The sequence below is a fragment of the Pseudophryne corroboree genome, chromosome 11 (genome assembly GCF_028390025.1).
Source record: "Pseudophryne corroboree isolate aPseCor3 chromosome 11, aPseCor3.hap2, whole genome shotgun sequence".
NCBI classification, from domain to species: Eukaryota; Metazoa; Chordata; class Amphibia; order Anura; family Myobatrachidae; genus Pseudophryne; species Pseudophryne corroboree.
Window position 1 is genome coordinate 287,231,612 of NC_086454.1, and position 26,600 is coordinate 287,258,211.

General features: G+C 46.2%; 1 protein-coding gene across 2 annotated transcripts in view; it reads right to left on the reverse strand.

Annotated features, from left to right (window-relative positions):
* The window catches only part of GNAO1 (G protein subunit alpha o1), a 370,314-nt gene that overhangs the window by 201,572 nt on the left and 142,142 nt on the right, over positions 1-26,600 (reverse strand). For both annotated transcript variants that reach the window (XM_063945413.1, XM_063945414.1), the window contains exon 3: positions 16,074-16,215. In XM_063945413.1, coding sequence (XP_063801483.1) covers positions 16,074-16,215 — 142 coding nt within the window. The remainder of the gene's footprint in view (positions 1-16,073; positions 16,216-26,600) is intronic.

Here is a 26,600-nt window from a genome sequence, read left to right on the forward strand (position 1 = left end):
CACAGAGTGGTTGCAGACTTGATGGCTGCATATTTATGCTTTGAATCTTCCTTTCAAATACTGTACATCCGAAAAGTGTTCTATTGAATTAGGACTGTGGAGGACAATCAAGTACTTTGAAATCATTGTAGTAGAACCAGCATGTTCATGGAATTACGCTTGAGATAAGGTATGTTAATTCTGACCCCACCATCTACTTGTCACAGCAGAAATTAAGTTTTGTTACACTAGTTGATATATTCCCAGACTTCAACTGTCCAGCTTTCATACGTGTGCCCACTGTAGCATCAGGTCACTGTTCTGTGCCGACAGGATTGTAACCTGGTGTGACCTTCTGCTGCTGTAGCCTATTCACTTCAAGGTTCTATGTGCTGTGCATTCAGAGATGCTCTTCTGCATAAAACACAGCTATAAGGCATGGTTACTGGAGATAATGTCAGCTTACTGTTAGCGTGAACTAGTCTGGTCATTTAGCCTTTCACTCTCATGAGACAGGCATTTTCACCCACAGAAATGCCGCTCACTGATTTTGTTTTGTGCATCAATCTCTGTAAAACCTAGAAAGTGCGTGAAAATCCCAGCCGATCACCAGCCTCTGAGCCACCATCTATGTCACAAAACAATCATTCTATAGTCATTGGGTGAGATTAATCAAAGCTAGGAGAGAGAGAGAGAGAGAAAGGAGAGAGAAAGTACCAACGAATCAGCTCAAACTGTCATTCTACAGGCTGTGTTTGAAAAATTACAGTTAGGAGCTGATTAGTTGGTACTTTACCTCACTCCAAACATTGATTACTTTCCCCCACAGTTATTTAGATCACATCACATTCTCATTCTGGGGTTTCGTCTAAACAAAAACAGAATCTTTTGACCATGTTTGCATGCTTTATTCATTGAGTTGCTGTCACATGATTGGCTGTGCAAAAATGTAAAATAATATGGCACACGTATACCTAATACAATGACCATATCTATCTACCTCTTTGGCCCTAATCATGTCCTCTGCTGAATTTGGAGACTACGCACTCATACTGACATACATACATATATATGGAATTCACACTTCCTACCTCTATGTCTGTCTGTTTTTACCCAGTTTTGTTCTATTACTGTTGTTCTAATTGTAAAACGCAACGGAATATGCTGCGCTATATAAGAAACTGTTAATAAATAAATTGGTGCTAGTGTTCTTTTATGCCACATTTGCCATCATGCTTCACTGTATTTCTTAGTATACTTATGTGCATTCATGTATTTTTTTTATGTTGCAGATAGATAGATATATATATATATATATATCTACATGCCAACTGTCAAGCGATGCAGAATTTATAGTACCTAATAAATTATGATGAAGCTATCTTCAGAAGCACATATATGTAAAGACCTCTCTAGAAACCTTACATTGCACCATTATGTGGGCTGTATGTAGATTCCACCTACAGAAAAAAAAATTAAGCCACGTATCTGTTCAGCCACATAATTATCAACTGGAGGTAGAGACATATCAAGCCTTGAATAGAGATGTAGTGGAGTAGTTGCTCAAGGCAACCAATCAGCTTGTAACAGTCATTTATCTAGCACAGTCTTTGAAATGGCAGTTAGTAGATGATTAGTTGCTCCGGGCAACTTCTCCACTTTGTATCCAATGCTTGATACATCTCCCCTTGGGTAACTGTAGTAACTATGCAGGAGGGTGACACAACCCGCTAATCAGAAGCAAGACATGCCCAGATACTCTGCCAGTCAAACGTGATTATAGGAGTTGACCAGCAGCGGTAAGCAGTCCCAGGACCGCACTCTGTGTACATTAAACAGTGTTTTGTTTGAGATATTTTCCTGAAAGTCACAGAGTATGTCTATGAGCATGTCCTTTTACAATTATACATATTGCCTATCTGAAATGTTGACGTCTATGAATATATAAAACATAACCCCAGCTGAAAAGTCCATCTAATCTCAGTATTGTATTACTACTTGTCACAACAAAGACTTAGCTGCTTTTTTTGGGAAAATCCCACATGAGTCTTTTGTGTCTCTTCATTGCTGAGATAGCTGGGCCATGTTTTCCCATTAGCTCACAGTATAAATATATTAGCTCAAGCTGAAAATATTTAGCAATATTTGAGCTTACCAGAGAATTCCGAATAAAAACAAAATGTGTCAACAGCTGCTGTGAAATGGTTCTACACATGGTGAATTGTGAAATACAGAGGAATGAATGAATAGGATTTAGGATGATGTAAACAGATGTAATGGGCCATAGAACCTGGAAACCCACACGACATGCAGGTTGTTCAGGATCGTACGTCCTCAGAATAAATACCGGACTCGAGGAGCGCACCCAGGTCATGGCCAAGCGAAGTCAGTAAGTCAAAATGCCATAGTGTATAAGCTTCCCTCCAGGTCCACAGTAGTGGGATGGATCAGTACGGTTACAAGTGGGCACAATTCACCAAAAAGACAAACTCCCTAGCAACAAAACTAACATTTTAAGTAGAAAGCATAACAGTATAAACACTAAAGACAGAAACTAGAGAAAAAGATTTTTAAAATGAGCAAGTACTAACAGAAGGTTTTTAGTTCTTGTTGCTAGTAATGTACACGTGTCCTCATACACCGAGCCGCCTGACACAAGTGAGCAGCACCGAGCGGTGTAGCGTAGCAATTGTTTTTCTTTAAATTTGCGCCTTATTTGTACCACAGATGCAGCAATACATCTGTACCCGAGATACTGGCCTGTGACTTGGAAAGCACAGGAATTATGGGGACATATACTAAGCAGTGATAAGAGCGGAGAAGTGAGCCAGTGGAGAAATTGCTCCATCAACCAATCAGCAGCTCTGTATAATTTTATAATATGCAAATTATAGATGTTACTTCAGTGCTGATTGGTTGCTATGGGCAACTTCTCCACTGGCTTACTTCTCCACTCTTATCACTGCTTAGTAAATGTCCCCATTAGTTTTAAATATTTTTAAAGTCGCAGATGAATCACAACAGCACCTGGTATGAAAGAAAGCCATGGCTGCTGCATTATAGCACTTCGTAAACAGATTCAGACTCATTCACACACAGATGTACAATGTCACACATCAAAATAATCAGTGCAGTCTTGTTAAGAGATTTTGACACAGGCAACTGTTTAATTTGTGCAACTGATGCCGCCTACACATGGTGCGATGCAGGCTAACGGCCGATACGGACTACATTGAACCCCCAATATACTCAATATTGGCCCTGCCTGCACACTCAATTTTCCTTGCGATGCCGACCCCGCGGGACTGCGCATCAGCATCACAAGGTGTTTACGCACAGTGCGATACGCACTGTGTTTTATACCGATATGGACTACATATACTGTAGTCCATATCGGTAGATATATTGCACCATGTGTAGGCCCCCTAAGACGCACATTGGAACAAAAGAGATGCTCCGCATAAGAAGAGCCACACGGGACGGAAGGGGGGGTGCAAGCGCAACAAAGCTGTTGGTATTGTGAAGGTTCGGAATGCAGGGGGAGTTATTGTGACCGTCGGTCACATAACTACATACCAAGGACACATCTTTAGCCACTAATATACAATACTGTACAAAATGTTTAGGCAGGTGTGGAAAAAATGCTGCAAAGTTAGAATACTTTAAAAAAATAGAAGTGTTAATAGTTTATTTTTTATCAATTTACAAAATGCAAAGTGAATGAACAGAAGAAAAGTCTAACTCAAATCAATATATGGTGTGACCACGATCTGCCTTCAAAACAGCATCAGTTCTTCTAGGTACACTTACACAAAGTCAGGGATTTTGTAGGATTATAATCAGCAGGGACTTGTGGTGAGGTAAATGGCTGATGTGGCACTGGCTAGTACCAGGGCCAGATTTACACACAATATATGAGCCCAAGGGTACATGTGGGCATTTTTTACACAGGTGCAGCAGTGTATATTACTGGAAATTTAGAGTTTAGTTCAGAGATGTGCAGTAGTCCTCCCCTGCTATAGACATTTTACTCCTTAGTTTTAGTTTATACTGAAGTATGACAGGAGAGGCTCTGCCTCACCTCACCTCACTGATGGTTAAGTGTATGATTAACCAATAATACCAAACAGGTGATCATGTTTTTCATATGTAGATTGCAACACAGTCATTAACTGAAACAGAAACAGCTTAAAACTGGATGAGAAACAGCCAAACTGCTACAAAGGTGAGGTTGTGGAAGACCGTTTCATGTCATAGGTCATACACCATGGTAAGACTGAGCACAGCAGCAAGACACAAGGTATTTACACTGCATCATCAAGGTCTCTCCCAGGCAAAGATTCCAAAGCAGACTGGAGTTTCAAGATGTACTGTTCAAACTCTTCTGTAGAAGCACAAAGAACGGGCAACGTTGAGGACCGTAGACGCTGTTGGGATGATTTTTGATCGTTTTTGTGATTCAGGTTCTAAATCAAACACTTACTAATAGATGATTTTGAAATCCTTTTAAAAAACATATGTAAAAAATCATCTGCTAGGAAATGTGAGATTTAGGGGTTTATGTCCTAAAAATCAATCTGAGTCTATTTTTGATCGATTTTGTATTTCAGGGTCTAAATTCCACATTTACTAACAGATGATTTTTGAAAAATGTTTTAAACAATGTCAAAAATCATCGGCTGGTAAATATGTGATTTAGACCCTAAAACAAAACAAAAAACTGACCAAACATCAACAAAAATCGACTTTTAGTAAATATACCCCATCATGCTTACTTCCCTTCAAAATCGCTGCATGTTCAGCAGTGCCACCAGCTCAGAACTAGCAGAAACCAGTGGGACCCAGGTACACTCATATACTGTTCAGAGAAATCTGGACAGAAATGGTCTTCAATGAAAAACTGCACCCAAAAAGTCATACCTCTGATGTGGAAACAAGGCCAGGTGACTCAACTAAGCACAAAACCGTAGGAACAATGGTGCAGAAAATGGCAGCAGGTGCTCCGGACTGAGGAATCAACATTTTTTAAATATTTGGCTGTTACCGCAGTTTGTTTGCCATAGGGCTGGAGACCGGTACAATAGTGAGTGTCTGCAGGCAACAGTGAAGCATGGTGGAGGTTTCTTTTAAGTTTGGGGATGAATTTCCGCAAACGGAGTTAGGGAATTGGTCAGGATTATTTCCTCAATGCTGAGAATGCAGGCAGGCACTTATCCATCATGCAATATCATCAGGGTCTGATTGGCTCCAAATTTATTCTGCAGCAGGGCAACGAACCCAAACATACATCCAATGTCATTAAGAACTATCTGCAGGGTAAAGAAGAACAAGGAGCCCTGGCAGTGATGATATTGCCCCCAAAGAGCTCTCATCTCAACATCACCGAGTCTGTCTGGGATTACATGAAGAGACAGAAGGATTTGAGCTGGCCTACATCCACAGTAGATTTGTGGTTGGTTCTCCAAGATGTTTGGAACAACCTCCCTGCCGAGCTCCTTCAAAAACTGGGGCAGATGTATTAAGCCTGGAGACGGCATAAGGAAGTGATAAGCCGGTGATAAATGCAAGGTGATAAACGTACCAGCCAATCAGCTCCTTACTGTTAATTTACAGATTGGAGCTAATTGGCTGGTGCGTTTATCACCTTGCACTTATCACTGATTTATCACTTCCTTACGCCTTCTCCAGGTTAATATATCTGCTGTGTGCAAGTGTACCTAGAAGAATTTATGTTGTTTTGAAGGCAAAGGGTGGTCACACTAAACATTGATTTGATTTAGATTTCTTTTCTGTTCATTCACTTTGCATTTTATTAATAGTAAACTATTAACTCTTATTTTTGAAAGCATTCTTACTTTGCAGCCTTTTTTCACATCTGCCTAAAACTTTTGCACAGTACTGTATAATTACTTTTGTAGGGTTTACATGACTGTTAATTAAAAATCAGGTGACTGTCCATTACTGCAAATATAAAATGGAATCATTGCATCCTGGACTATACCTAATTAAACAAGAGTTCTGTTACCTGCGGGCCCAGTAAGCTTAGTCTGCCCTTTAGCTGATACACTAATAACTGCTCTCTAGAACTGCTTCTCATGTCAGAGCTTTCATCTTGATATAGTTTAATTGACCTATCAAACAATTTAAATAACTGCAGGGCTGAAAAGTTCTCTTATTCATACAGAAAAATAAATTAATAAAGTCAGGAATATTTTTTTCAGTAGGGGATTTTAATAAGTCATCCTGATGTACATAAACCTCCCAACAAACAATTCAACAAAAGAGTCACGGTTCTGCTGGCCGCCCCATGTATTGATCAGTCTGCCCAGCCTTACTGTTGAATAAATAGACCTGGAAAATATAAAAGCCATGGAAAAACTAAATCAACAGATTAATTTGCCCAAGGCCATGCCAAACAGTCAGTAGACAAAGGTGAAGTCCGCTGATTACTAAAAATCAGAACCGTACATCTAATAGGCCCTACACACTGGGCGATAATACTGAAAGATATGAATGATCTCGTTCATTAATGAACGAGATAACGTTCATATCGCGCAGTGTGGAGGCACCAGCGATGAACGATGCGCGGCCCCGCACTTGTTCATCGCTGGTGCCCTGTCGCTTCTGCATGCAGGCCAATATGGACGATCTCGTCCATATTTGCCTGCACTGCTATGGAGCCGGGTGGCGAGGCGAGTGAAAAAACTTCAATCCCCCCGTCACTGCCCCCCCCCCCCCCTCCGCCACGTCGCTCGTCGCCCGTATCCGCCGTCGGGCAGCTCGACGGCGGATTGCAAAGTGCGTAGGGCCCTTAATTTTCTGAAGAACCTAAGTAGGTTGGAAAATTTAGTTGGCAATGACTTTTCTCACTACCGCATTACGGGCCTGATTCAGCATGGATCGCTATTCAGAGAAATTGCAAATCGAGCGATTATCGTACGACCGCACATGCATAGCACTCGCACTTTGCATGCGCGATGGGAAATATCCACAGAAAATGCGTACAGATCGTAATCACAATGTAGCCGCTGTCTGACTGACAGGAAGCCGGCGTTTCTGGGCAGAAACCTGACGTTTTTTGGGTGTGAGAGAAAAACGCAGGCGTGCCCGGGTGTTTTTGGGGAGGGTCTCTGACGTCAGCGCAGACAACTTCCAGGCCATCTCAGTCGCAGATTAGTGGCAGCCTCAGACCTGCTCACATTTGCTCAGACAGAAATGTCTATTCAATGTTCTGGAAATTGCGTATGCATCTGTGAATGGATAGCGGTCTGGATTGCATTCGCAATTTTGTACGGGGCGTTTTTTCGTCAAGTCGAGCGGTGCCTTTTTACTCACAGACAATTAAAATTTCCCTGAATAGCGATCCATGCGGAATTAGGCCCTACATCTGCTACCATTATTATGTAGGACGAATCCCAATCCAAACAAGTAATACAAAGCACAAGTAAAACCGGTTGAAAGAAAGTGTAAAAAAATAAGAGGATTTTTCTAAGTGGGTAGATAATAAGAATTTACTTACCGATAATTCTATTTCTCGGAGTCCGTAGTGGATGCTGGGGTTCCTGAAAGGACCATGGGGAATAGCGGCTCCGCAGGAGACAGGGCACAAAAGTAAAGCTTTCCGATCAGGTGGTGTGCACTGGCTCCTCCCCCTATGACCCTCCTCCAAGCCAGTTAGGTACTGTGCCCGGACGAGCGTACACAATAAGGGAGGAATTTTGAATCCCGGGTAAGACTCATACCAGCCACACCAATCACACCGTACAACTTGTGATCTAAACCCAGTTAACAGTATGATAACAGCGGAGCCTCTGAAAAGATGGCTCACAACAATAATAACCCGATTTTTGTAACTATGTACAAGTATTGCAGATAATCCGCACTTGGGATGGGCGCCCAGCATCCACTACGGACTCCGAGAAATAGAATTATCGGTAAGTAAATTCTTATTTTCTCTATCGTCCTAGTGGATGCTGGGGTTCCTGAAAGGACCATGGGGATTATACCAAAGCTCCCAAACGGGCGGGAGAGTGCGGATGACTCTGCAGCACCGAATGAGAGAACTCCAGGTCCTCCTTAGCCAGGGTATCAAATTTGTAGAATTTAGCAAACGTGTTTGCCCCTGACCAAGTAGCTGCTCGGCAAGTTGTAAAGCCGAGACCCCTCGGGCAGCCGCCCAAGATGAGCCCACCTTCCTTGTGGAATGGGCATTTACATATTTTGGCTGTGGCAGGCCTGCCACAGAATGTGCAAGCTGAATTGTATTACACATCCAACTAGCAATAGTCTGCTTAGAAGCAAGAGCACCCAGTTTGTTGGGTGCATACAGGATAACAGCAAGTCAATTATCCTGACTCCAGCCGTCCTGGAACATATTTTCAGGGCCCTGACAACATCTAGCAACTTGGAGTCCTCCAAGTCCCTAGTAGGTGCAAGGCACCACAATAAGCTGGTTCAGGTGAAACACTGACACCACCTTAGGGAGAGAGCTGGGGACGAGTCCGCAGCTCTGCCCTGTCCGAATGGACAACAGATATGGGCTTTTTTGAGAAAAAAACCACCAATTTGACACTCGCCTGGTCCAGGCCAGGGCCAAGAGCATGGTCACTTTTCATGTGAGATGCTTCAAATCCACAGATTTGACTGGTTTTAAACCAATGTGATTTGAGGAATCCCAGAACTACGTTGAGATCCCACAGTGCCACTGGAGGCACAAAAGGGGATTGTATATGCAATACTCCCTTGACAAACTTCTGGACTTCAGGAACTGAAGCCAATTCTTTCTGGAAGAAAATCGACAGGGCCGAAATTTGAACCTTAATGGACCCCAATTTGAGGCCCATAGACACTCCTGTTTGCAGGAAATGCAGGAAACGACCGAGTTGAAATTTCTTTGTGGGGCCTTCCTGGCCTCACACCACGCAACATATTTTCGCCACATGTGGTGATAATGTTGTGCGGTCACCTCCTTTCTGGCTTTGACCAGGGTAGGAATGACCTCTTCCGGAATGCCTTTTTCCCTTAGGATCCGGCTTTCCACCGCCATGCCGACAAACGCAGCTGCGGTAAGTCTTGGAACAGACATGGTACTTGCTGAAGCAAGTCCCTTCTTAGCGGCAGAGGCCATAAGACCTCTGTAAGCATCTCTTGAAGTTCCGGGTACCAAGTCCTACTTGGCCAATCCGGAGCCATGAGTATAGTTCTTACTCCTCTACGTCTTATAATTCTCAGCACCTTAGGTATGAGAAGCAGAGGAGGGAACACATACACCGACTGGTACACCCACGGTGTTACCAGAACGTCCACAGCTATTGCCTGAGGGTCTCTTGACCTGGCGCAATACCTGTCCCGTTTTTCGTTCAGACGGGACGCCATCATGTCCACCTTTGGTATTTCCCAACGGTTTACAATCATGTGGAAAAAACTTCCCGATGAAGTTTCCACTCTCCCGGGTGGAGGTCGTGCCTGCTGAGGAAGTCTGCTTCCCAGTTTCCATTCCCGGGATGAAACACTGCTGACAGTGCTATCACATGATTTTCCGCCCAGCGAAAAGTCCTTGCAGTTTTTGCCATTGCCCTCCTGCTTCTTGTGTCGCCCTGTCTGTTTACGTGGGCGACTGCCGTGATGTTTTTCCCACTGGATCAATACCGGCTGACCTTGAAGCAGAGGTCTTGCTAAGCTTAGAGCATTATAAATTTACCCTTAGCTCCAGTATATTTATGTGGAGAAAAGTCTCCAGACTTGATCACACTCCCTGGAAATTTTTTCCTTGTGTGACTGCTCCCCAGCCTCTCGGGCTGGGCTCCGTGGTCACCAGCATCCAATCCTGAATGCCGAATCTGCGGCCCTCTAGAAGATGAGCACTCTATAACCACCACAGGAGAGACACCCTTGTCCTTGGATATAGGGTTATCCGCTGATGCATCTGAAGATGCGATCCGGGCCATTTGTCCAGCAGATCCCACTGAAAAGTTCTTGCGTGAAATCTGCCGAATGGAATTGCTTCGTAGGAAGCCACCATTTTTACCAGGACCCTTGTGCAATGATGCACTGTTTTTAGGAGGTTCCTGACTAGCTCGGATAACTCCCTGGCTTTCTCTTCCGGGAGAAACACCTTTTTCTGGACTGTGTCCAGAATCATCCCTAGGCACAGCAGACGTGTCGTCGGATCAGCTGCGACTTTGGAATATTTAGAATCCACCCGTGCTGTTGTAGCAGTATCCGAGATAGTGCTACTCCGACCTCCAACTGTTCCCTGGACTATGCCCTTATCAGGAGATCGTCCAAGTAAGGGATACTTAAGACGCCTTTTCTTCGAAGAAGAATCATCATTTCGGCCATTACCTTGGTAAAGACCCGGGGTGCCGTGGACAATCCAAACGGCAGCGTCTGAAACTGATAGTGACAGTTCTGCACCACGAACCTGAGGTACCCTTAGTGAGAAGGGCAAATTTGGGACATAGAGGTAAGCATCCCTGATGTCCCGGGACACTATATAGTCCTCTTCTTCCTGGTTCGTTATCACTGCTCTGAGTGACTCCATCTTGATTTGAACCTTTGTAAGTGTTCAAAAAAATTTTTAGAATAAGTCTCACCTAGCCTTCTGGCTTCAATACCACAATATAGTGTGGAATAATACCCCTTTTCTTGTAGTAGGAGGGGTAATTTAGTTATCACCTGCTGGGAATACAGCTTGTGAATTTTTTCCCATACTGCCTCCTTGTCGGAGGGAGACCTTGGTAAAGCAGACTTCAGGAGCCTGCGAAGGGGAAACGTCTCGACCTTCCAATCTGTACCCCTGGGATACTACTTGTAGGATCCAGGGGTCCTGTACGGTCTCAGCGCCATGCTGAGAACTTGTCAGAAGCGGTGGAACGCTTCTGTTCCTGGGAATGGGCTGCCTGCTGCAGTCTTCTTCCCTTTCCTCTATCCCTGGGCAGATATGATCTTATAGGGACGAGAGGACTGAGGCTGAAAAGACGGTGTCTTTTTCTGCAGAGATGTGACTTAGGGTAAAAAACGGTGGATTTTCCAGCAGTTGCCGTGGCCACCAGGTCCGATGGACCGACCCCAAATAACTCCTCTTCCTTTATACGGCAATACACCTTTGTGCCGTTTGGAATCTGCATCACCTGACCACTGTCGTGTCCATAACATCTTTTGGCAGTTATGGACATCGCATTTACTCATGATGCCAGAGTGCAAATATCCCTCTGTGCATCTCGCATATATAGAAATGCATCCTTTAAATGCTCTATAGTCAATAAAATACTGTCCCTGTCAAGGGTATCAATATTTTTAGTCAGGGAATCCGACCAAGCCACCCCAGCTCTGCACATCCAGGCTGAGGCGATCGCTGGTCGCAGTATAACACCAGTATGTGTGTATATACTTTTTATGATATTTTTCCAGCCTCCTGTCAGCTGGTCCTTGAGGACGGCCCTATCTATAGACGGTACCGCCACTTGTTTTGATAAGCGTGTGAGCGCCTTATCCACCTTAAGGGGTGTTTCCCAACGCGCCCTAACTTCTGGCGGGAAAGGGTATACCGCCCATAATTTTCTATCGGGGGGAACCCACGCATCATCACACACTTTATTTAATTTATCTGATTCAGGAAAAACTATGGTAGTTTTTTCACATCCCACATAATACCCTCTTTTGTGGTACTTGTAGTATCAGAAATATGTAACACCTCCTTCATTGCCTTTAACGTGTGGCCCTAATAAGGAATACGGTTGTTTATTCACCGTCGACACTGGATTCAGTGTCCCTGTCTGTGTCTGTGTCGACCGACTAAAGTAAACGGGCGTTTTAAAACCCCTGACGGTGTTTTTGAGACGTCTGGACCGGTACTAATTGTTTGTCGGCCGTCTCATGTCGTCAACCGACCTTGCAGCGTGTTGACATTATCACGTAATTTCCTAAATAAGCCATCCATTCCGGTGTCGACTCCCTAGAGAGTGACATCACCATTACAGGCAATTGCTCCGCCTCCTCACCAACATCGTCCTCCTACATGTCGACACACACGTACCGACACACAGCACACACACAGGGAATGCTCTGATAGAGGACAGGACCCACTAGCCCTTTGGAGAGACAGAGGGAGAGTTTGCCAGCACACACCAAAAACGCTATAATTATATAGGGACAACCTTATATAAGTGTTTTCCCTTATAGCATCTTAATATATAAGCATATCGCCAAATTAGTGCCCCCCTCTCTGTTTTAACCCTGTTTCTGTAGTGCAGTGCAGGGGAGAGCCTGGGAGCCTTCCCTCCAGCCTTTCTGTGAGGGAAAATGGCGCTGTGTGCTGAGGAGATAGGCCCCGCCCCTTTTTCGGCGGCCTCGTCTCCCGCTCTTAACGGATTCTGGCAGGGGTTAAATATCTCCATATAGCCTCCGGAGGCTATATGTGAGGTATTTTTAGCCAAAATAGGTATTCATTTGCCTCCCAGGGCGCCCCCCTCCCAGCGCCCTGCACCCTCAGTGACTGCCGTGTGAAGTGTGCTGAGAGGAAAATGGCGCACAGCTGCAGTGCTGTGCGCTACCTTTAGAAGACTGAGGAGTCTTCTGCCGCCGATTCTGGACCTCTTCTTACTTCAGCATCTGCAAGGGGGCCGGCGGCAAGGCTCCGGTGACCATCCAGGCTGTACCTGTGATCGTCCCTCTGGAGCTGATGTCCAGTAGCCAAGAAGCCAATCCATCCTGCACGCAGGTGAGTTCACTTCTTCTCCCCTCTGTCCCTCGTTGCAGTGATCCTGTTGCCAGCAGGACTCACTGTAAAGTAAAAAACCTAAGCTAAACTTTCTCTAAGCAGCTCTTTAGGAGAGCCACCTAGAATTGCACCCTTCTCGGCCGGGCACAAAAATCTAACTGGCTTGGAGGAGGGTCATAGGGGGAGGAGCCAGTGCACACCACCTGATCGGAAAGCTTTACTTTTGTGCCCTGTCTCCTGCGGAGCCGCTATTCCCCATGGTCCTTTCAGGAACCCCAGCATCCACTAGGACGATAGAGAAAAGAAGGGTTCTAGGCTATTTGAACTTTAGAATAGTAAGCCATTCATTTATTTATTTAATACAGACACGTGACTGAATATATACCTATATGTGCATACAATGTAACATTATATATACACAATCGCAGGGACATGCGGTGAGGTAATTGGCTCAGGAGGCACTGGCTAGTACCAGAGTCAGATTTGCACACAATATACGAGCCCAAGGGTGCATGTGAGCATTATACACAGTGCAGTAGTATACACATCTGGGCATTATACACAGTGCAGCAGTATATACTGCTGGAAATTTTATGAGTCTTTGGGCTATATTCAATAAGAGCCGGAAACTGCCGTCTTGTCAGAAAGACGGCAGTTTCCGACTGGAATAGGTCGGAAGGGGTTCCGACCTATTCAATAGGGGCACATTTTTTCCGACAAGTCGGGAAACCCGACTTGTCGGAATGCTATCGGAAAGCAGGTGGATCGGCGAAATACGTGCCGATCCACCTGCTGCTGTCTGGGCCAAATCCGATGCGGTGCGGCGGGCTACGGGGATGATAGTACCTGCAGTGCCTCCTCCGCCACCGCACAGATCACTCCCGCTGCCAGCTCCGGCAGCTGCTGGAAGCTCCCCCGCCGGCTGCCGCACACTGCTCCCCCCGCCGGCCGCCGCACACTGCTCCCCCCGCCGCTGTCAGCGTCAGGACAGGACACAGGGAACGGCCAAATCCAACAGTCGGATTTGCCCGCTCTTTGAATAGGGGTTGTCGGGTCCATTCCGACAACTGCATGTCGGAATGGACCCGACTCTTATTGAATATACCCCTTAATCGGAGATGTGTGGAAAAGACAGGCAAGGGAGACACTGCCTCACCTGCCATAGACTTAATGCTCCAGAGTTTTGACTATAAAAACGATTACAATTATATGAAGAAGATATTTCTAATATATTATTTGTATTTTTCATATACTTTATACAGTCAGAACTCTGGCATATGCGTTCGTATGACAGGAAAGGCTCTGCCTCACCTCATCACACGTCACTGCACAATCGTAGAAAAGGATTTGATAAATGAAAGTGAACGACTGCAATCCAAAACTCAACTGAATGTGCCAAAGGGCAGAAACAGAAGGGAGACCAATGTAATGAATGTGCATGGTTTCCAACTTACCTTTATTCTGAAAAAATATTTCTCTGCGCCTGTTGACGGTATACTTACAAACCATGAAACAAAGATCTGGGAGATAAACAACTAATCAGGCCCATGCTTTGAGGTTTTACATTTTTTAGGGGAGAAGAGCTCAATGGCGACACAAATAGGCTTTAATAAGATTATATAAAATCAATAAAAACTGGACAAAGAAATGGATTGTACAAGGCGCAAAGATAGAGAGGTATAGTGTATTCTTCTGACAAATAATCAATATGGAGAACAAACCGATCCAATCGGCAACCTGTACAGACTTCACTGCACTTATTACTTTTATCTACAGTTACTGGTCAATAAGCACATCACATGTCGCGGTACTGTTCAGGGTGCAGAGTATACATTGCAATCCTATACGCTGTACCTGTGTAATGTACAAAGCTGTTTTATACTGTAGGCACCGTTTCTCTTGCCTCGCCAGAATGAATCAAATCAGTAAAGAGTATACTCATACACATGACATACAGTAAAGACAAAGCACACCACTAATTAAGTATGCTTAACAAAACAAGACATACTGACACATGAGTGTGACTACACTATCCATTTCCCATACAGCTCAGCGTGCCTGAGATTTCAGAAGCTCTATATCAGGCATTCCCAACCACGGTCCTCAAGGCACACCAACAGTGCAGGTTTTAGTGATATCCAGGCTGCAGCACAGATGGTTAAATCAAAATAACTGAGCTACTAATTATGTCACCTGTGCTGAAGCCTGGATATCACTAAAACCTGCACTGTTAGTGTGCCTTGAGGACCGTGGTTGAGAATGCCTGCTCTATATGGTCACATTGCTGAAAATGAACCAGTAATGATGTGCGGCTTACAGAGACCACATCTGATGCACCCCTATTATGCAGTGCTGCAGCATTATGTATCGTTAAGTATAGGAACTGGGCTGGTTGAAAGTACGAGGGGTGTTGTTTGTAGAAGGCTGTTTTAATTACTACATAATTTAAAATAGGAATTCATAACTCAGGACCTCCAGCAAAGGCCTGGACAACTTTTGGCTTGCCAGCTTTTGTGAAACTACACATACCAGCATGACCTGCCAACGTTTTAGCATTCCCTAATAGCAAAACGGTGACAAGGCATGCTGGGACTTGTAGTTCTAACAGTAGCTGGAGAGCCACAGGTTGACCAGGCCTACGAGAGCAGCTGCCGAGTATTGGGTCTGGAAGAGGACAAACACTCTCACAGAGGCTTGAGATTTATAAGTGCTAGCTCATGGGGCACTTTTAGTTCATTCAGCAACTTTATCAGGAAGCAGAGGAGGATGGATACGGGGCCTATCAAAAGCAATAACGCAAAGAAAATGATCAAATAAATTAAAGACATGTATAAATGAATATACACACCCCTCTAATTTCTGCTCTAACCTATATTGTCTATATCGATGTTAAAAGCAGACAGATAAAATTAGACAGGCAAAGACTGCCATCCATAAGAAAACACATAAAACTCAACCATCAGGACCATTAAATGCTATCCGCTCATTCCGCTAAAACACTGTCTGGCAGCGGGCTGTGGAGAATGTAGTAAGGCGTCTGCACGCCTAGGTAGCACTCTAAATTCTATGATCCTTAGCAAATCAATGGCTGATTATTAGCCAATCAGATAGCAATCCCCATGGCACTGTGAAATGTGTGTGCTAATCACAATCTATTTATTGGGGGGAAACTTAAATCTCAAAGAAACCAATCAAAACAAAGTAATAATTTCCAACGGGCAAAATAACGTGAACATTTTTTTTATTTATTTTTTAAGAACGAATTTTTGACTTTTGCAAGGATCATAAACTATGTAGTCATGAGCTAAAAGTTGCAGACACCATGCACTAGAGGAAAAGACTAGCAGATATAATGAGGGAGCACAAGACTCACCCTTCGTTCCTTATCACCATATTCAATGCCCAGGGTGTCCATGGCACGGACAATGGCTGCCAGGGACTGGATAGTGTTACTATAAACCACAGGCTTGTACTGCTTGACATCTTCCCCTGAGAAGCCATCTTCATGGATAATTCTGCAAAAGGAAAGGACAGAATTTTCATTAAAACAATCAAAAAGTATAAACAAAAAAAAAACTATATTTAGAGTGTATATACAGTATTATATACATATTATACACATATATACATACATACATACATACACACAATCGTATATAAAAAAAACCCCAGAAAGGAACACACACATATGCTGGAAGTAAGTAATCACCTCCTTGTATGCGGCACAGTACTGGGTGACGGACGATACAGAAATAATATATATATATCAAGAGGATTCCACTACAAGGATTCCTGTAGCGACTCCAGTGAAACCGGCAAGAACAAATCTTCCAGAGAAAGTAGGAGTTCCAGGGCTGCCTCTCCTCACTAACCATACTGTAGCTCCGTATGAATTATTAATTGTGGAGGACACCCCATTAAACCAAGTGCTTGAATGAAGCAGCTCATATTACAGGAAACTGGGTCCATCAGCGTTATGGGCTGAGGTTTTATAAATATAGATTAATAGCCACTGTGTAAGTGCTCTGAAACCACTTAAAACGTAAATTTCTGATTTAAAGCTATTTGGAGACCCGGCGCAAAAGCAAACTAATAGTGTTAGGCAATGCTTAGAAGAGAAGATCACAGACAAGTAATGGACAAACATCTTATCCTTCTGTGACATGTCGCAGGAGGCTCAGCGGTAACACAGACTGGAGGAAAGATTTACATGCCGGCCAGCGCAGTGAAAATGAAAGATAAACACACAAACTAACAAATAGGAGTAATAGAATTTAACAGTCAGTCTGTGACACTGACAGCACAAGTTTCTATGGTCACATAAACCAGGCAAACACAATCCAGTACCTTCCCGTATAAGGGCCTGCTTCAGATGTGGTTGGAGGTGCTGAACGTAGCAAAGTAGATGCATAATGTGCATGTTCAGTACAGATCCTGCATTATTGGACACACTACGGCTGCAGACTGTCAGTGATTGACAGTCTGTTGCCATTTTGAGGCGGGGAGGGGGCAGTGACAGCAGCCATGTCCCAAAATGGAGGCGTGTCGCCTTGGGTTTCGGGGCTGTGGTGGGGTCAGGATCTTCGGCAGAAGATTGAGATTTCCTGGCCTCTGAGGTCAATCCAATTATGCGCGAAGGGTGCGAGTTGCTGCTGCGTTTTAACACCGGCAATGGCACCCGAACTTGCATCCCTCGCAGTCCAAATTTCAGTCCAAACTTCCCAAAAGTGCTCAAAACCCTATGGGGCTGCAAATTTTGTGGGATTCGAGTTGCTGTAAAGTGCAACTACTACTGCACTAACTTGCAGCAGCCGGCTTGCGCAACCCTATGTGTCACACAGCTGATCTAAAGCTGTGTCCCAAACCGCAACATGGATCACTAATGCCAGCAGGAGGTGCCTACTTCCTGTCAGACGCCTCCTGCTGCTTCCATGTAACCACAGCGATTGCACCTCCAATCATATATAAATCAGGCCCACTGATTCTACAGATGCATCATCCTTGGCATTAAGGGATCCATTTATTAAACTTAGGGGTGTATATACTCCAATAAGCAGCTATCCCGGAAAATAATAAGATTTTAAACCTACCGGTAAATCTTTTTCTCGTAGTCCGTAGAGGATGCTGGGACTCCGTAAGGACCATGGGGATAGACGGGCTCCGCAGGAGACATGGGCACTTTAAGAAAGACTTTGACTCTGGGTGTGCACTGGCTCCTCCCTCTATGCCCCTCCTCCAGACCTCAGTTAGAGAAACTGTGCCCAGAGGAGACGGACAGTACAAGGAAAGGATTTTTGTAATCCAAGGGCAAGATTCATACCAGCCACACCAATCACACCGTATAACTTGTGATAACTACCCAGTTAACAGTATGAAACAACATAGCATCAGTCCAAGACCGATGAAACTATAACATAACCCTTATGTAAGCAATAACTATATACAAGCCTTGCAGAAGTAGTCCGCACTTGGGACGGGCGCCCAGCATCCTCTACGGACTACGAGAAAAAGATTACCGGTAGGTTTAAAATCTTATTTTCTCTAACGTTCTAGAGGATGCTGGGACTCCGTAAGGACCATGGGGATTATACCAAAGCTCCCAAACGGGCGGGAGAGTGCGGATGACTCTGCAGCACCGATTGAGCAAACAGGAGGTCCTCCTCAGCCAGGGTATCAAACTTATAGAACTTTGCAAAGGTGTTTGACCCCGACCAAGTAGCAGCTCGGCACAGCTGTAGTGCCGAGACCCCTCGGGCAGCCGCCCAAGAAGAGCCCACCTTCCTAATGGAATGGGCTTTAACCGATTTCGGTAACGGCAATCCTGCCGTTGAATGCGCCTGCTGAATCGTGTTACAGATCCAGCGAGCAATAGTCTGCTTTGAAGCAGGGCCGCCAACTTTGTTTGCTGCATACAGGACAAACAGTGCTTCTGTTTTTCTGATCCTAGCCGTTCTGGCCACGTAAATTTTCAAAGCCCTGACCACATCAAGGGATTTGGAATCCTCCAAGTCACGTGTACCCACAGGCACGACAATAGGTTGGTTCATATGAAAGGATGAGACCACCTTAGGTAGGAATTGAGGACGGGTCCGCAATTCCGCTCTATCCATATGGAAAACCAGATAGGGACTTTTATGTGATAAAGCCGCCAATTCTGACACTCGCCTAGCCGAAGCCAAGGCTAACAACATGACCACCTTCCAGGTGAGATATTTCAACTCCACTGTCTTAAGTGGTTCAAACCAATGTGACTTAAGGAAACTTAACACCACGTTAAGGTCCCAAGGCGCCACCGGAGGTACAAAAGGAGGCTGAATATGCAGTACTCCCTTCACAAAAGTCTGTACTTCAGGTAATGAGGCCAATACCTTTTGAAAGAAAATGGATAAGGCCAAGATCTGAACTTTAATGGAGCCTAATTTTAGGCCCAAATTCACTACAGTTTGTAGGAAGTGAAAAAAACGGCCCAGGTGGAACTCCTCCGTAGGAGCATTCCTGGCCTTACACCAAGAAACATATTTTCTCCATATTCGGTGATAATGTTTAGATGTCACGTCCTTCCTAGCCTTTATTAGCGTAGGAATGATCTCATCCGGAATACCTTTTTCCGCTAGGATCCGGCGTTCAACCGCCATGCCGTCAAACGCAGCCGCGGTAAGTCTTGGAACAGACAGGGACCTAGTTGTAACAGGTCCTGCCTTAGAGGAAGAGGCCACGAATCTTCTGTGAGCATTTCTTGCAGATCCGGATACCAGGTCCTTCGTGGCCAATCTGGAACAATGAGAATTGTTCTCACTCCTCTTTTTCTTATTATCCTCAACACCTTGGGTATGAGAGGAAGAGGAGGAAACACATATACCGACTGGAACACCCACGGTGTCACTAGGGCGTCCACAGCTACCGCCTGAGGGTCTCTTGACCTGGCGCAATACCTTTGTAGCTTTTAGTTGAGACGGGATGCCATCATGTCTATTTGGGGTAGTCCCCACCGACTTGCAATCTGCGCAAAGACTTCCTGATGAAGTCCCCACTCTCCCGGATGCAGATCGTGTTTGCTGAGGAAGTCTGCTTCCCAGTTGTCCACTCCCGGAATGAACACTGCTGACAGAACGCTTACATGATTCTCCGCCCAGCGAAGAATTCTGGTGGCTTCCGCCATTGCCACTCTACTCCTTGTGCCGCCTTGGCAGTTTACATGAGCTACTGCGGTGATGTTGTCTGACTGGATCAGAACTGGTCGATTGCGAAGTAAGATCTCCGCTTGACGTAGGGCGTTGTATATGGCCCTTAGTTCCAGGATGTTGATGTGAAGACAAGTCTCTTGACTTGACCAAAGTCCTTGGAAATTTCTTCCCTGTGTGACTGCTCCCCAACCTCGGAGGCTCGCGTCCGCGGTTACCAGGATCCAGTCCTGAATGCCGAATCTGCGGCCCTCTAGAAGGTGTGCACTGTTTAGCCACCACAGGAGAGATACTCTGGCCCTGGGGGACAGGGTGATCCTCTGATGCAATTGCAGATATGACCCGGACCATTTGTCCAATAGGTCCCATTGGAAGGTCCTTGCATGGAATCTGCCGTATGGAATGGCTTCGTATGTTGCCACCATCTTTCCCAGAACTTGAGTGCAATGATGCACTGACACTTGTTTTGATTTCAACAAGTTCAGGACTAGAGTCATGAGTTCCTGCGCTTTTTACGTCGGAAGAAAAACCCTTTTCTGGTCTGTGTCCAGAATCATGCCCAAGAAGGGCAGAAGAGTTGTAGGATTCAGCTGCGACTTTGGAATATTGAGAATCCAGCCGTGTCGCTGTAACACATTCAGTGAAAGTGATACGCTGCTCAGCAACTTCTCCCTTGATCTCGCTTTTATGAGGAGATCGTCCAAGTACGGGATAATTGTGACACCCTGGAGCACCATCATTTCCGCCATTACCTTGGTGAAAATTCTCGGGGCCGTGGAAAGCCCAAACGGCAACGTCTGAAATTGATAATGACAATCCTGTACCGCAAATCTCAGGTACGCCTGATGAGGAGGATATATGGGGACATGCAGGTATGCATCCTTTATGTCCAGAGATACCAAAAAAATCTCCCCCTTCTAGGCTGGCGATGACCGCTCTGAGCGATTCCATCTTGAACTTGAACCGTTTTAAGTAAAGGTTCAGGGATTTTAAATTCAAAATGGGTCTGACCGAACCGTCCGGTTTCGGAACCACAAACAGAGTTGAGTAGTACCCCTGCCCTCTTTGAAGCAGGGGAACCTCTACCACCACTTGTTGCAGACACAATTTGTGAATTGCCTGTAAAACTATCTCCCTTTCCAGTGGTTGTTTCGGTAGGGCCGATTTGAAAAACCGGCGAGGGGGCACTTCTTCGAATTCTAGCTTGTAACCCTGGGAAACAATTTCTATTGCCCATGGATCCACCTGTGAGTGGACCCAGACGTGACTGAACAGTCGAAGACGTGCCCCCCCAGGAGCTGACTCCCTCAGGGGAGCCCCAGCGTCATGCGGTGGATTTAGCAGAGGCCGGTGAGGACTTCTGTTCCTGGGAACTAGCTGTGGTGTGCAGCTTTTTCCCTCTGCCCTTACCTCTGGCAAGAAAGTACGAACCACGTGCTCTCTTGCTTTTATTGGGATGAAAGGACTGTATATGATAATGAGGCGCTTTCTTAGGTTGTGAGGGAATATATGGCAAAAAATTTTGATTTATCTGCCGTAGCCGTGGAGACGAAATCCGAGAGACCCTCTCCGAACAATTCCTCACCCTTGTAAGGCAACAACTCCATATGCCTCTGGGAGTCGGCATCACCTGTCCACTGCCGGGTCCATAAGCCACGCCTAGCAGAAATAGACATAGCGTTTATTCTGGAACCCAGTAAACTAATGTCTCTTTGAGCATCTCTCATATATAGGACAGCATCTTTTATATGCCCTAGGGTCATTAAAATGGTATCCTTATCAAGAGTCTCAATATCTGCTGATAAGGAATCGGTCCATGCTGCTACAGCACTACAAACCCAGGCCGACGCAATAGCCGGTCTGAGTAACGTACCAGAATGTGCGTAAATGGACTTCAAGGTAACCTCCTGCTTGCGGTCAGCAGGATCCCTGAGGGTAGCTGTATCTTGGGATGGAAGCGCTATCTTTTTTGATAAGCGTGTTAAAGCTTTGTCCACCCTAGGGGAGGATTCCCACTGTATTCTGTCCTGTGATGGGAAAGGATACGCTACAAGAATCCTTTGGGGAATCTGCAGTTTTTTGTCTGGAGTTTCCCACGCTTTTTCGCATAAATCGTTCAGCTCATGTGAGGAAGGAAAGGTAACCTCTGGTTTCTTTCCCTTAAACATGTGCACCCTCGTGTCAGAGACAGGGGGTTCCTCAGTGATATGCAAAACATCTTTTATAGTGATAATCATATATCGAATACATTTTGACACCCTTGGCTGCAATTTTGCATCTTCGTAGTCGACACTGGAGTCTGAGTCCGTGTCGGTATCTGTGTCAGCTATTTGGGATAGTGGGCGCTTCTGAGACCCCGAAGGTCCAGGCGACATTGGGACAGGCATGGGTTGACTGCCTGACTGTAACCCAGCTTCAGCTTTGTCTAATCTTTTGTGCAGTAAATTAACATTTGCACTCAAAACATTCCACATATCCATCCAGTCAGGTGTCGGCACTGCTGACGGAGACCTAGCATTCATACACTCCCCCTCCTCCTTAGATGAGCCTTCAATCTCAGACATGTCGACACACACGTACCGACACACACGTACCGACACACCTCACACACACAGGGAAGCCCTTCTGAAGACAGGTTCCCCACCAGGCCCTTTGGAGAGGCAGAGAGAGAATATGCCAGCACACACCCCAGCGCTATATGAGCCAGGAAAAACACAGTGTGTTTACCTAGTAGCGCTTGTAATATGTATTTTGCCAAATATGTGCCCCCCCCCCCCTCTACTTAAAAACCCTCTTTCACCGTGTGTCAAGCAGGGGAGAGTCCGGGGAGCTTCCTCTCAGCGGTGCTGTGGAGAAAAGATGGCGCTGGTGAGTGCTGAGGGAGAAGCTCCGCCCCCTCTGCGGCAGGCTTCTGTCCCGCTCGAAATATTTCAAATTATGGCGGGGCCTCTCTATATACATGTACAGTGGCCAGCTGTACATGTATATACACTAATATGCCATATATGAGTCTTAAATTGCTGCCCAGGGCGCCCCCCCCTGCGCCCTGCACCCTGACAGTGACCGGAGTGTGTGGGTGAATGGGAGCAATGGCGCACAGCTGCAGTACTGTGTGTTACCTCCGTGAAGAATCTGAAGTCTTCTGCCGCCTGTGATGATCTTTTCCTCACATACTCACCCGGCTTCTTTCTTCCGGCTCTGCGAGGAGGACGGTGGTACGGCTCTGGGATGGACGGCGAGGGTGAGACCTGCGTACCGATCCCTCTGGAGCTAATGGTGTCCAGTAGCCTAAGAAATAGAGTCCTGAAACTCAGAGAAGTGGGTCTGTTTCTCTCTCCTCAGTCCCTCGATGCAGGGAGTCTGTTGCCAGCAGGCTCCCTGAAAATAAAAAACCTAACAAAAATGCTTTCTAACAGGAAACTCAGGAGAGCTCCTGAAATGCACCCAGCTCCTCTGGGCACAGTATCAAACTGAGATCTGGAGGAGGGGCATAGACGGAGGAGCCAGTGCACACCCATAGTCAAAGTCTTTCTTAAAGTGCCCATGTCTCCTGCAGAGCCCGTCTATCCCCATGGTCCTTACGGAGTCCCAGCATCCTCTAGGACGTTAGAGAAAATGGTAAAACCTGCACATTCACTGCCGATCACAGCGGCAAAGCTTACCACTGCCATATACTGTCCTGGCAATGTTTCTGCGCATTTGCAGCTTTAAGTTGAACATGCTCTCACTGAGAGGGAGGGATCTGAAGGGAACCACCTTGGCAGTCCCACAGATGGTGTCAGCTAACAGAGACAAGTTCCAAAAAGTGGAGCTAGCTGAACTGGAGAAGAGAGACAGTGTTTTTTTAGTGGTACATGGCTGTAACCCAGGGGAGATCTGCTATATATGCAATGTGTGAAATAGCTACACTACATAAATGTGATAGTCAGTCATTAACTGTTTTTGCATAATTATTAGGAGTAAAAGGTTGCTCCTTTATTCTTATTGCTATGATTTAACAATATTTTATCTGGAAAGTTATCCTACGTGTTACATAACGCTCTGAAGCTCCTGTTCTGCCCTGCCACGCACCAGTGGGGCCCCAATGCCTACATGGTCTTGACAAAATATGTCTCACAACGATACTTGCAAAAGCATACATACCGAGAATAAGATACTGCGCTCATATATTATAAGGTCTTTTAATATATGAGCGCAGTATCTTATTGTTGGTACCTCCTATATATTAGCCCAGACCTGTGACTTTGTGACTCATTTGCTAACGCTAGGTGGAGTCACAACGCTGGGCGGAGACAAGTCACAGATCTGCCCTAATATATAGGAGATCTAGGAGAGTAGGATAATACATAGGAGACTAGGATATATCGATAATAGCAGAATACTAGGATATATAGATATAATTAGTGAGTGAGTGCAGGAGATTGTGCGGAGACAGCAGCAGCGCCAACTGAGCAGGTGAAAGCTCCGTCCAAATCCCCACCCCCCCGCCAACCATTGGACAGTTGTCAGAAGGCCGCGCTGTGATTGGCCACCCCTGCAGCTAGCAGCTAAATGATTGACACCTACTGGGTCCCCGCTCACACAGCAAGACGCTGCCGGACACTACGATGCCAAGCACCTGACACAGAACCACTCCCGGTACCCGGCCTCACTCCCCCGTCCCCGCCATATGGAGGGAGCTGGCGATGATCTGTAGCACGCACACCTGCACGGATCTTGTGCTGCGGTTAGGAGGGCGGCTGAGCACGGCCACAGAATGAGGCCGCCTCCCGCCGCTGTGGCCACTGCACCTCCCCGAATCCCCTCTCACTGAGCGGCGGGCTCCCTCCCGTCACCTGCTGCAGACTAGCCACGACCCCATCTCTGAGCCCCTGCCGCCGTTACCCGGACAGCAGGAGCAGCAGCAAGTGTGAGGGAGCACGCATCCAGTTCACTACAGTGCTGCTACAGGAGATTGTGTGCGCGCTGTCTGGGGTATAGTGCGTGCATGGGGTATGGGGACAGTGTCTCATGTGTGAATGGTTGGCTGCATATACAGTACCCCACCCCTCAACCACCCACAGGAACCTCGCACCCGCCCCTCCACCACCCACAGAGCCCCGGACCCACTCCCCCATCCACGAAAACCCTGCACCTGCCCGTCCCCCACCTGCGTCACCTCCTGGCCTCCTACCCCACCCATGTCACCCACATACCCGCCCCATTACCCTCCGCAGCGCCTCTAAACCCCCTCCTCCATCCGCGGCACCCCCCTACCTGCCCCTCCCCCACCTGCGGCGCCTTCAGGCCCTCTATCCCACCCGCCCCTTCCTCACCCGCAGCACCTCCGGAACCCCTCCCCTGTCCAGCGCAGCCCCGCACCTGCCCCTCCCACACACACACACACGTCACGACCATACCTACCCCACCTGCAGCCCCTCCGTACCCCTTCCCCCATTTGCCGCCCCCACCCCCCTGACCCTATCCCACCCATAGCACCTCCCCACCCCCTCCCCTATCTGCGCATCCTCACCTCCCCATACACACCTCCCCCAACCACAGCACCTCCGGGCACCCTCCCCATTCGTGATATCCCTGCACCCGTCCCTCCCCCACCCACGAAACCTCCGGGAATGCACAAGATGTCCCAAATCCCCCTCCCAAATGTTGTGAGGTACGGTGTTAACTATGGAAACTTCAGTGTACTGTGAGGCTCATGTGGTGCTTTATTTCTCCTCTCCATAACTGGGCTCATGCCCCCTATTCATGGTCGACTCTCCCCACCAAATTTGGGCTCTGTCCCTGCTTTGTGTGGTATTTCCTTCTCACAACATACCTCTCAATAATTTAAGGCACCAGGGGACCCCAGGAATGATGGTTTTACCATTGATGGAATATCCAATGGATCACTGGCATCTATGGCCGTGAGGCAGCGATGGATTTAATTTTTTTGATACTCTTGGTAGAGGGAATGGAGCATAGCCCCTCCACCGGCTAAGCCGCGTCCCATTCCGATTAGCCTGCTGTTCATCACAATAGGCATATCCATCACGGGGCATAAATTGTCAATGTTTTCCCAGTCAATGGTTTGATGCCATCGATGTTATCAACCAATGGCACCATTGGTGGTTACCCCACCGATGACAATCCCTAGGCTGAAATGTCCCCTCTGTTCTCACTGACAGAAATAACCACAGATGGGTCTCTCACAGGATAAATCGCACAGTAGGGATGGGGCATCGACATCTGATATTTCTGCCCAATGTATCGCTATATTTCATCAAGTATAGTACACTCAATATATCATGTGGGTCGCTCCTGCCAATATGATATATCTTTTCCATCTCAGCTTTCTCTTAAATTCATTTTAGGCTGTCCTGAGATTCTCTGAGAGAATTTCTTGTTGTCTTTTTATAGTCTCTCACAGCCTGTCAGAATATCAGAGCAGCAGTCCAGCACCGCGGATCTGCTGTAGATAGCAGTTGAGCATGCGCAGCACCTATTATCTATATATTTAGACACATTGATACTATCCTGAAGATATTATGTATCATTGCAAATATGGCAATTCCGTCCTGCTCCATTATTTCCAGACTGCCGATTGGCCATTTCTAACTCACAGAACTGTATCACTCCGCCTCTCCCTTCACTACAGTAACACACCCCACACAGAGCCCTGCATTACTCCGCCCGCCTACTGTCAGAGAGTATGCAAACACTGTATTTTAATGACATTTTGA